The sequence below is a fragment of the Homalodisca vitripennis genome, chromosome 5 (genome assembly GCF_021130785.1).
Source record: "Homalodisca vitripennis isolate AUS2020 chromosome 5, UT_GWSS_2.1, whole genome shotgun sequence".
Taxonomy (NCBI): domain Eukaryota; kingdom Metazoa; phylum Arthropoda; class Insecta; order Hemiptera; family Cicadellidae; genus Homalodisca; species Homalodisca vitripennis.
Window position 1 is genome coordinate 92,788,730 of NC_060211.1, and position 13,024 is coordinate 92,801,753.

The window sequence follows — 13,024 nt, forward strand, 5'->3', positions numbered from 1 at the left end:
TGGAATACATCCTCGTCTTCGGATGTAAAAAGACTTAATACATAGTATTAAGCAACTACATCTCTGTATGTAGCTTTCTATTCTTGTAACACAATCTTTGTCTAAAATCCTGATTTCCTTTCAAACCAACCATCATCAATCATAAAATTTAAACAAAACATCAATTGATAATGCTTTAATTTCTGTCTGGAGTACAAAAAAGCTAAATGAAACGGATTGGAATAAAAAAGAATTAAAATGGAAAACAATCCAATGTATTTAGCATAACAAGTTGTCCATTTATCACATCATATTATACTCACAAAACCTCCTCAGACCCAGAATTTCGATACTGATATTTCATTTTAGTATTTTCTCTATACCTAATGTGTATTAGAAACCTGACAAACGGTTCTTAGAATTGTCAAGAGACCCCTGCACCTGTGGACTCACTGGCTTTATTTTATTCCACTGTTTGTTCACTTTGGAGATAAATCAAGATGGCAGAATATTGTTTTGGTTGCCTTCCTTGTCAACCACAAAGTAAGTAGCTTATGATAATTAGTAAATCATTTTTGTTACCTGTAAAATTGGCAGCTCTATTCAAAAACTACATTAAAAGATAATATATTTAGGTATTACAAACTAGTATAAATATTTGGTTATCAAAACAACATTTTTATGATTTTTATATAACACTGACATTATTTATGGTTAGCCACAATCTGACTTGGCCTAAAACATTAGTCTGTTTTTCATGTTTTGGGACTTTTACAAAAATTATAAAGAAACCCAACTGTCAAAGCTCTTAGGGCTTATGGTTTCCTTTGCAATTAGCCTAAAAACGTATTTTATAATTTTTTTGTCAATAATTTATCGCAATTATATTAAACTATTGTAAATTTACTGTATACAATAAGAGGTTGAGTGGTAGAGAGGGCTTGTTAGCCCTAATTCTGCTTCTTTAATAAAGACATTTTTCATTTAATTTTTTTCCATTTCAATTTCAAAAGTTCTTGAAGAGTTTTGTGGCAGGCCAAATCTCCTGTCTCCTTGAATCAATGCTGTGGAGGATGAAGCACAGGAGGCTAATGCAGGAGATTGTATCAAAGAGCTCCCTCCTCCAGTGGCAGGTGTATCAAAAGAGGAAAAAGCCCAACCTACTTCCTTTAAATGCGAAAAGGACACCTAGTATGTGAAACATGTCGCTTGTGGAAACGAGCACCATAAGATACTGATGCAGGTGTCCAGGATGTAAATCCATTAACACATTCTAACATGTGAATTTAATTTGTGTATAACTCAAGCAAGAAATTGTTTTACTCTCTTCCATGAGATCTGAGTTGTTTTTATCACCTAAGTAATCATTTTCATATTAACTTTCTTGTTCTACGAATTTTATGTTAACTTATTTTATGAGGCTTGAATCTCAATCTGTTAATATTGATAGTATAACTTTTTAAATATAGTAAAAATGTAAAAATTCAGTGTTTCCCTAAAAATGTGTTGCTTAGGACAACATAGTTTTAACTTATATAATTAACTTATAGTTAGTATGGGTCTAAAGAGGTTCCAAAATTGTAGATCCAATATGGTGGTTTTAAGGTGTTCTACCAAGAAACTGAGTGACCAATACATCTAGGTTTACCTAAAACAATGATACTTGAACAAAACATTTAATAGCAGAATGTAATGAATCAAGAATTTGTTTTACATAGTAATGTAATGTAAATAAATAACTTCGAGTTAAAATGTAAAATATAAGAGTTGCTTGCAAAAAAGATTTTGTCAAACAAAATTGGAAATAGTAAATTAAAGAACAAATTTGAGAATGTGATTAAGGACATCCATAGTCTGGTCGTCAGTAAGGACAATGTCGAAAAGGTCCTTGAATTGGGTCAGGCATTGCTCTATCTGCAACAATAGTATAGTAACAATGAATTAGATGTTTTTTATTTAAATAATTCCATATTAAAAAGCATGGGAGTCTGTATAATTTGTACAATAGTATCCAAAATCCTTTATTTAGTTGAGTTTACTTTTTATTTTTTTAACAGTTTTAGATATTTCCACACTGTCATTTCATATTCATTTCTATAAATTCCCAAATCTGATATACATTTGTATGAGTACCACACCATATATTCCATTCAAAATGTTTTCTTTTTAAATCTAGATCCGGTGTGGCTGTGTTAGTGTGGTTTCCCTGACCACAATTTCAATAGTCCACAATTGAATGCTGCAAACTAATTGTTTCTAGTGTGATTCAAAACACACTAGAAAACAAAAGCACAAAAAACAACAAAACATAAAACTTTCTTATCAACGCATGCAATCAAAATTTTCTCACTGATATATTTTAACGTGACATGGAAATTCACTCAAACGCTATTTACTTAGTAACTAATGTGGATCAAATTCACCAGTTAGTCCTAAAATAATGATGTAGAGTGGGGGTTCTCAACCTTCAGACTTTGTGGCTCCCTTAGTATACTTATATTTCATCATGCCTTCCTTCTACTATCATCATTAATGTTAGCTAACATACCTTTTTTAAACATAAAGTTGTTGCCTACACTTATTGTTGCAAGTTTTTTAATAAGTCAATAAAACACAGAACTAAGAAAATGATTTTTTTATAAAATCTGGTTGTAGCAACGACAAAGCACATCGCAGCTCACTTTCGACGTTCTATTTTGACTTTAAATTAGCCAATGTCTAAAATTCAGACTTCAATTCACAGAGGTATGTGGATGAAAATTACACTACCAAAGCAACTAGCTGATAAACATGAAGATATCTCAACACAAAATTTTCAACACCCATATTTTGGAATTCTACCTTTGCTTTCCACATTTTATGTAGATTGCCTGTTCTTATATGTGGTCAGGAATTATATCCATGTTGATTTTAAATAAATTTCTTATTGACTAAAATTGCCTACTCTTAGTACTGAAATCTGGAAAATGCTGTTTAATTTAATTTTTAAGTCTTACCAAATGCTGTAATATAACATATTCAGCACTATAAAATCTTATTTTGCGGCGATTTAGCCATTTTAGGCATACTAAAAAAACACAAAACTTGTTTGTCTCACTTTATATGTTTACTGGTTCTACAAACTACAGTACGCTACTAATAAACCAGCATACATCATGAATCAAACAATAAACAGACACTGTTCAAATTTAAAGAATCACATGCAAGCCATACCCCCCTCTAGCACATCCCTATTATTATAATTAATTCACTGACGCCTCCCTTGAAAATCTTTTACGCCTCCCCATAACCACTGATGTACATAAAAATTATTGTACTTCACAAGCCAGCAATTATGAAGAGCTACCATAGCTCTATTAGGAAAGTAAACCATATATGCTGAAGTTTAATAATATGACCACATTGGATAATGTTTACATTAGCCATGTTAGCTATAAAGATCTAAAATAACTTTTATCAGTTTCTTAAAATAGTATGTTTTCATTTCCAGAAAGAATATTTAGACGGTTGTGATCAATATATTGCACAGTAACTGATACAGTAATATATTCTATCAGCTTCTTCTTATTGAAATATAATACTTATTTAAACACAAACATTCCAATAATCATTGAATTTTATTTTTGTGAGGCCTTTCATGTTCAAGGAACACATCATCAAACTCACATAACTTAAATAAAAGCTTTCTCATCAACAATACACAGAAGATAACAATTTTTAATTATGGAAGGCAGGGTTCCTTTGAAATCTAAGTTCAGTCTTTTAAAAGGAGATGCAACCTTATGTAGCCTTGGCGACGGTAGAATCTTGGTTTGACAAAAGCACAAACATTACACAAAGCTGTTACATGCCTTATCTCTTTCAAAGAGATAGATAAGTGTTTATAACATATTTCAATGATGAAGTTGACTAATACCGGATGATAAAGTGATACGTGAAGCTCTTTCCAAGTAACAATGTCGTACTGAAAACATGGTTGTTTTAATCTCTATTGCATGTTTTTCTTATTCTTCACTTTGCCTTGGTGATTGTTATCAAACAGATGTCTTTACTTTACTTATTTATTCTCTGAAATAACAACAAAATTACAAATCATTTTATTCATAAATGTAAAAACCCTATTAGAATTAGTCTGCATTTTCACTCAATACTAATTACTAATTCTATTTTATAAATTAAATTGTGGTCAAGTCCATGCAGTTTTATTATAAGAGTAAACACCTCAACAATAAAGCAATATAAAAAATAATAAATACAACTTCAAATAAACATACCAAACTTTCTCAACAAAAACAATAGCAATAATTAACATTTGTAGAAAAAAACTTTATCCTAACAATGATAAATATAAAATATACATAATTTAACTTAATAAAATCATACTTAATATATGTCTGATCTGATATCAGTTTGAAATGATTACCAATAAGGTAATGCCTCTATTTACATAAAGATTCAGCTATTGCCTGATCCTCTTTCTATACAGAAGAATGGTTTTGCTCTGATTTACACAAAATTATTGAAAAGAACACAAGTTATGGTGTCTTCCGCACTATTAATCTAAAGTCTGCCCATTAAGGTGGAAGATAAAATTTAAACTGTCTTTGATGCTGAGGGACAGTTGTACCAATTTAAATAGATCCCATTTGGGACAACTAATGGTGTTACTTCATTTTGTAGGGTTATCGATACAATAATTCAATTGGGAAACTTAAAAGACACATGGTTACTTGGATTATGGAAAATCCAAAATAAGCACAACTTAAATGTGGAATTATTTATGAAGCAGCAAGGAAGTTCAGATCTATCAACATATATTCTATCAACATATTGGGAAATTTGAATAATAATACGTCTATTAAAACCAGATCCTAATCAGATAGAGCCTCTGAGAAAACAGCCTCCTCCCAAGAACGTTGCTTCACTGAAAAAACCACTAGGTAAATGTTCTCTCACTACGCATCTCTTATTCCTTAGTTTTCAGATAAAATAGTTTCTCTTGCTTGTTATACTTTTCGTTTATCACAGGGAGCATTTCAGGCCTTTGAAGATTTGAAGAGTGATATATAAATATTTGTTGTAAAGCACTGATCCTCAAGTGCATTTCAAGTTGATACTTATGCATCAGAAACTGCTAATGCTGCAACTTTACCCCAAGCTAATTTTGCCCTATTGCAATCTTTTCATTCTAAGGTGAAAATTATTGATAAATTGAAGGCCTAAATTGAAAGATAACAATTGTTCCCAGGCAAGTACAAGACAGCAACTCTGTTCATGAGCTTCTTTAAGAGTTAACAATTACTTTTCTAAAAGACGTTGAAGACTACTGATAAAAGTGTCCTGTACAAAATCATCTTGGTTTTATCTGCTGTATCAGCTTTAAACTGACATACCTTAATTAATACCTAAACAGCTTGAAGATACTGGTCGATAGATTCACATGAATTTTGCCTTCGTGTAGCTATTTTGTGTCTTGTAAAACACTTCGACAGATTTAATAAATATACATTTGAGAACCAATATGGCATCATCATAGTTGTCACAATTACTAAAATACTCTTATGTCCAGTGATAAATCTTCAGTTTATCTGGTTCGGAGAGAGTACGATCAATACTAGTTAAGAAGTTGTTGAATGATCTGCACCAGTGAACCCATTGTTTAGTGGCAGTGCGCGAATCTGGATCAGTAGTCAATCTTTGATGTTTGAGAACTGGATTGATGTTAAAGTTTATTAAATTGTAATATTAACAAACACAAAAAGAATACATTATTCCACAATAAGAAAGACTTTTAAAAAGGTTTTAATCAACTTTGAACAAGATACGAAAAATTAATGACTTTTAAAAATGAAATGAAAATTAATATGTAAACAAAACTTTCATCAAAACATATATTTAAAATTAAACTCAAAACAAATCATAAAACATTTACAGTGTACTATGAGTTAACATCAGTAAACATGGTCTATTAACAATTGTCTCATTGTAAGTACGCCAACTGTACTACATGTTATCCCACACAATCAGGTACAGGTCTGACAGATAGGTGTAGTTTAAGCAATGTATAGCCACGTCAGAACGTGTCTTGCTTGAGAACATTCTCACATTCTTTTATAACGTCACTCACATTTTTCATATAATAACTAAAATGACAAATAAGGGAATAAGGCATTCATATTTATTTATAACTCACATCTGTGTTGAGAAAACCAATTTTGAGCACATTGTTGTGAGACACACCATCAGCCATCATGGCGTCTCCTGTTGAATCTCCCAACAGAACGACATTTGTGCGGCCTGTCAGCTCCTGGAATGTAACAAATCTTATGATCACTTACATTTGTGTTGGAATAATTATTTGAGCCCATTCAAATATATCAAATCAGATTTATTTTCAATTCAGATAAAAAATAGTCTAGAATACAACAACAATGATGAAATAATTCCCTAAAAAGACCAGTGGTCTTTTTCCATGCAGGAAAAAGCTCATATCAGACAGTCCATTTTTAGCTTTTACTTAAATTAAATTAATTATTACTTCTCTTAAGAATATTTCAAATATTACAATTCAATAGTGCTCTTACACAAAGAAAAACAGAAAACAAAGTAAATGCTCCCAGTCTCCCATTCTTTTATGTTGTGTGGTAAATTTCTATAAAGAATATGAGCCAGAAAAACTCACTACTGCAGTTAAGTCTAGGGACATAAAAGTCCAAATTTAATCTATTTCTCATGGGATAGTTGTGCATCAGATCCGTAAAAATAGAGCTCTTGTTACACTGGATGTGTAGTAGAAAAGTTTTAACGTACAGCTACTGAATAATCATCACAGAAAATTCAGTAAAGATTTGGTTAGAGAAATATTTTTGACTTTTCTTCAACATAGTTGTAATAATAGCTCTGTGAGACACTGCAAGGACTCTAGTATGTTGGAGGATGTGCCACCCTAAGCCAAAATGATTCACCAACTGCACAAAAGCAAAGTACGCATACCTCAGGTGGTCCATTGTCAAAACCTGACTTAGCTGGAGTGAGGTATAGTTCAATTTCCAAAGTCTCTGTTTTACATATAGAACATATGGGGCTTAATTAAGCTTATGATCCATAATAACACCCAGATATTTACACGCAGCTTCACAGTTTCTAAGGTTCCACAACTGCAGGAAATCGACAACGAATCTCCACATGCATTCATCCTTAGAATCCTTCGACTTAGATAACTAGCAGTTCTTAGGTAAATAGATAAACATTTGGTTTTGCCCTAGGTAATAAACCTCATCCCACATCAAGCTGGTGGATACAAAGGCTGTGTCATCTGCAAATAGAAACAATTTTCCACTGACGTATAATTTCCTATATTTAAATTTTTAACAACACATTAGTTATTCTTATTACTGAATACAATGCCCACAAAATATCGATGTGGTAATTGTAGTATTGGAGTCAAATTTTCAGGCATAAAATGCACAGGTTTATGTGAAAACTGGTACCATGCAGGATGCCAAAATGTCATAGAAAAGAACTAAAAAAAGGACTCCTCAATATATTGGAAAATGGAAATGTTCACACTGTAGGACAGACAGCAAACCACAACAATCAAACCAAGTATTAATTGACTCATTGTCCCAAAATAGCTCAGATACCATTCAAGAACTAAAAACTAGTATAATCGAAAATAGTTTACTATTCAAGCCGTCAAGAAGATAAACTAGAAATGGCTGCCAAAATAGGGTCTGCCTTAGTTTTAGAAAATGAGCTCTTAAAAGACGAAACACTCAAGCTAAGGACCAAATTCAGCATTATAGAGGAAAAATTTGAGGAAATTGAAAATGAAGAAAAGAAACACGATGATAAAATAGAATACATACAACTAAATGCAGATGTTCAAGCTCAACTCACCAAAGAGAAGAACCTTCACCTAAAAGCGCAAATTTTTTATGAGGAACATGATTTAAAACTGAGTCAATTCATAGATGGTTATGTAAACAAAATAGCAGAGCTTGAAAAAACTATTTCCTTACTGCAAAATAAAATTAAAAACCAAGAAATTAAAACTAAGACTTTTAAAAGCTCTATGACACAGACCTCCTCCAATGAAGAAATATTAAGAAAACACCACAGATCCATGCCACATCCCTGCTACTAGAAATGTCTGACATCAAAACCAAACTTGATCAGTTGACAATGGCTATTAAGGCCTCAACTTCAGAAGACAGCCAAACCTCCCAACAAAAAGTGACAAATGTGACAGATTGCAGCCTCTCCGCGACCTCAGGAACCAGTCAGATCTGCAATCAAAAACTGAACAGCACTTTGACAAAATGCAGCAGCAAATCTCAGACTTCAGGAACCAGCCAAAGCTGCAATCAAAAACTGAATAGCACTTTGACAGAATGTAGCAGCAAATCTCTGACCTCAGGAACCAGCCAAACCTGCAATTAAATTAAACAGGACTTTGACAGAATTGATCAACCCCCAGACAGACCAACACCCCAACCCAACACCTGGAGAAAGACAAACCAGAAGGAAAACACTGGACCAACATCCCTTGATTAAGGTCTGCGCTAAAACTCCAACTCCGCTACAAGTGATTGGCAACAACACAAGTCAAGTCCAAAGAAGAATGTATTCAGCATTTCTCTGCAAATCTCAATGCATACATAAACAGCTAAAGTCAACAAAAGTGACCTCAGCACCCACTGAAGCACCCGCCCCAGTAACACCCATCTCTGTGCCATCCACTTTGACAAGAAGGCCACCCATTACTGCTACTAAACTAGGACCCTCAGAAACCTTTGCAGAATTTTATGAAACAAACATTGAAAAATTCAAGGCCAACTAATTTAAAAATCATTTTCCAGCTGCAGAAATGGAACATCTCACTTTTTTTTAGAACCAGGCAACAATATAGCAGGCATAACACTACTCCACCAAAACATTAGGAAGCTTGAAAATAAAAGAGACCACCTAGATCAAATCTTGGCTGAAATTAAACCTACCATAGTAGTGCTGATGGAACAGTCTCTCAGAGATGGACTTAAAATCGACTGGATTATCAGTGTATAACCTAGTGTCACAATTTAGCACAGCACACCACGACTACGGAGGTGTAGCAGTATACCAGAGGGAAGATGCTGATAACGATTTAGAGCTAGCAACTTCAAATCACAGCGAAGAACTTGTGTGTGAACTCGCCGCCACCACATTTAGAATAGGCAGCTCAAAATTAACCATAATTGGAATATACAGACTTCCACAAGGTAACCTGGACGAAGCGTTAAATGGCCTATTGCAATTAATCGAAGAACTCCCACCCCATAACCACAAGTTAATAATCACTGAGGACATCAACATCAATAGTCTAGTGCCTAACAAAAGCAATACGAGATTGATGGAGACTCTTGCCTTCACAACATCACAAGGCTGAACCTCCCTAGCACTAGAATAACCCATTCTTCATGCATTTCTATTGATTGCATCTGCACAAACCTACAATTTCGAAGTGACTGTTTTAGACCATAAAGGCCAACTTTGTACATTAAACATTGCCAAGAATAAAACCCAAAAGAATAATAAATTTAGGAGGCACATGAATTAAAATCACTGGATCGGCTGAAAATATATCTTTCAAACCATGACTGGAGAAGGGTCAGAGACAGAGGATGAATCCTACAATGTTTTTTTACACATCCTGACAATGAAACTTAACGCAGCATGCCCTGTAAAGAAAATTAAGCAAAGAGGGACAAACAAAGTGCAAGTTCATAGACAGAAGATCAATACAGTTAAAACAAGACTATCTCAACTCTCTTCATAGGTATGAGCTAACTGGGCGGACAGAGGATAAAAACCATCATGGTTGAGAGGAAGAAGTGTTATGACCTCAACCTAAAGCAAGCTAAACAGGCACAAGCAACCCAAAAAATCTCCAATCAGACAACAAGTCTAAAGCAGTCTGGCAGGTAATAAACTAAGAAGGAACAGCAAACCGAGGCAAAAATGAAGTCCAGCCCATGAAACTTGTAACTGCAGGCAAAGAACTATACAAACCTAATGAAATTGCAGAGGAGTTTAATAAATATTTTGCTAGTATAGCTGAAAACACATTAAAAGCAAACAGACAGAACACCAAAAGTAAAGTAATAACTAGTACACCATCCTCATTACAATAGAATCTGACTTTCTCACTGACAAACAAACAAGAAGTTAAAGATACAATAACTGAGTTAAAAAACAACGCCTCCTGCAGTAATGATGAAATCTCGGGAAAACTGGTAAAGCACTGTGTGGATGCTGTTCTGGCACCACTGACTACTATTATCAACAGGTCTCTTCAAACAGGAATATTCCCCTCTGCTCTTAAAGAAGCTAAAGTGTACCCAAAGTTAAAGAAGGGGGACAAAACCAAAATTGGAAACTACCGCCCCATTTCAATTATTCCTACCTTCTCAAAAATACTGGAAAAGATTGTATTGAAAAGACGTCTGGCTCATCTAATGAAGTTAAACCTTCTAACCAAAAGCCAACACGGATTCATAAAAGGAGTCTACAACCACAGCCATGATAGATCTTGTAGAGTCTATTATAGATTATCTTGACAAAAGAAAGTGCACAACAGCATTACTACTAGATTACTCCAAAGCATTTGGCTTCATAGGACATAAGATCATTCTAGATAAACATGAAGGACTGGGAATAACAGGCACTCCTAAAACCTGGTTTGAGAGCTATCTCACAGGACAAAGCCAACTAGTGGAGCTGAACCACACTACTAATGGAGTGACATAGACAGTTAGATCAAAACCGCAACCAAAGACTACAGGAGTCCCTCAGGGATCTGTGTTCGGCTCTGTCTTGTTTATACTCTCAACCAATGACTTCCCTGACTATGTAAAAGTCTTCAGCTCGGTAGTTATGATGGCAGATGACACAACCCTCCTGCTCCAAAGTGAAACCGCCGAAGACCTCAGCATAAATTGCCTATATAGCTTTAAATATAACCTATGACTACTGCTCTTCAAATGACCTAGCCGCAAATCCATCCAAGACGAAGCAGATTAACTTTGGAGGAAGGGGCGACAAGTGCCTGTGCTGCCTGACATAAGAAATGAAGAGGAAACCAAGCTTCTGGGTCTAACCTTGGACGCTAAACTAACCTGAAATCCACATTTTGACAGCCTCTGCAACACCACCACCTATGTAATAAAAAGATTAAAAAGTGTAAGCAGTTGAGAAACAGCGAAAATCGCATACCATGCACTTATGGAAGCTACGGAGTCATTGTATGGGGCAGCACTTCAGCAGCAAACCTGAAGTGAGTGCTGAAAATAAAAAAAATCGGCTGTAAGATCTCTAACCAATCCGGATTCCAGGGACAGCTGTAGACCAGCATTAAAACAACTAAAAATAAAGACAGTCACAGCGATGTATATCCAAGAACTCATTTTACATGTGGACAAACTTGGACTTCCCAAGGTAACACAACCACATTGCTACAATACCCAGAATGTGTCTCTGATACCGCCAGTCAAACATCGAACTGCCCTTCATGACAAGAAACCCTCAACAATGGGAGCACGACTTTACAATCACCTCCCAGCTTCCTTCAAACAACTAACTGGAAAGGCAATGAAGAGGAAACTTGATTTGTGGTTATTGGAACATCCTATCTACACTGTTCAAGAATTCACCGAAGACATCAGCCAGACTTTAGACTAAAACTCAATCAACCATAAATGACAATCATGTATTATTACCATGTATCATATGTATATTCTGACGCATAACTGTTCTCAATGTTCATGTTAATAAAGAGATTCTGATTCTGATATAAATTTAAAACAAAAAGACGTCCAAGAGTGCTGCCTTGTATAATGCCATAATTAACATTTTCGTAAGTCTACTTGTTATGTTGTTGATTGAGACAATTTGTAAGTGATTGTTAAAATAATCCTGAAACCAGTTAAGAGCTGTATTCTTTACACCGACCATTTATAGTTTGTTAATCAGTTTTGATCTATCTACAAATCAACTGCATTGACAAAATCTAGATAAGTAATCATCATTTTCCTTTTAGCACCAAATTTATTTGAGATGTGTTTAGATACTTCAAATAATGCATCTGTAATATTTTTAGTTGGCCTAAAGCTGTATTAGATGTTGGATAAAATATATATGTAAGCTATTTATTTACTTTAAAAAACTAAATGTTTATACATTTTTTAAGCATTTTTGCTACAGTTACTATTAAAGAAATTAGTTTAAAATCGGATATAATTTAGAACCGCATTTATGGACTGGAATCATCTTAACTATTTTGTAAGCATTTTGAAACTCTCCAGTCTAAAAACCCATATTAATGATATGCAGAAAAGGTTGAGAAAACAATGAAATATTTCTCTTTATCACTTATGCTGGGATGTAGTATTTTCAATATAAACTAAATGCTGTTCATTAATGGGTTGCATTTCAAATAACCCATCTACAGAATGATCAGCGCCCTCCATACTCAGTGTGACAACTACACCAAGAACATTTACATTTGGTTAACTACTTTTTAGTGAAAATTAATAATATAAATTTAGAATTTAAAATTTTTTAACCATTTTCCAATACAACAGCCAAATTTAAATTTCTTATAAAACATCATATTTTTTCTTGCAATATTGGATATAATAAAACAATTATAATTTTTTTTATTATTATTTTTAAAAAACTTAAGTATTACAACCAACTAGTTTTAAAAGATGACACATTTTGACATGTTCAAGAATCTTTGAGTGAGTAGTTTAACCCTTAGAATGCTGAATATAAATTTCTGTACTTCCTCCTAGCCGTGCTAATAAAACTAGAACTTTTTTATTTCTATTAATTTATGTTTCTAAAGTTAATGTAGGACAAAAAATATAAAACCTGAATTTACCTTTAAAAGATTTTTATATATTTGGTGTATGTTTTATAAAGTTGCTGATGAATTGATCTAAGTTTTCATCATCTGGGTTAGCTATTTTTATAACTAGTTTAATATATAACTAAAAATAATTCA

General features: G+C 33.6%; 1 protein-coding gene across 2 annotated transcripts in view; it reads right to left on the reverse strand.

Moving 5' to 3' along the window:
• Positions 1 to 238: 238 nt before the first annotated feature.
• The window catches only part of LOC124362523 (7-methylguanosine phosphate-specific 5'-nucleotidase-like), a 42,560-nt gene continuing 29,774 nt past the window's right edge, over positions 239 to 13,024 (reverse strand). For both annotated transcript variants that reach the window (XM_046817105.1, XM_046817106.1), the window contains 2 exons: positions 6,173 to 6,286; positions 239 to 1,893 (listed from right to left, as the gene is read on the reverse strand). In XM_046817105.1, the coding sequence (XP_046673061.1) occupies positions 1,792 to 1,893; positions 6,173 to 6,286 (216 nt within the window). In that variant the 3' untranslated portion in view covers positions 239 to 1,791. The remainder of the gene's footprint in view (positions 1,894 to 6,172; positions 6,287 to 13,024) is intronic.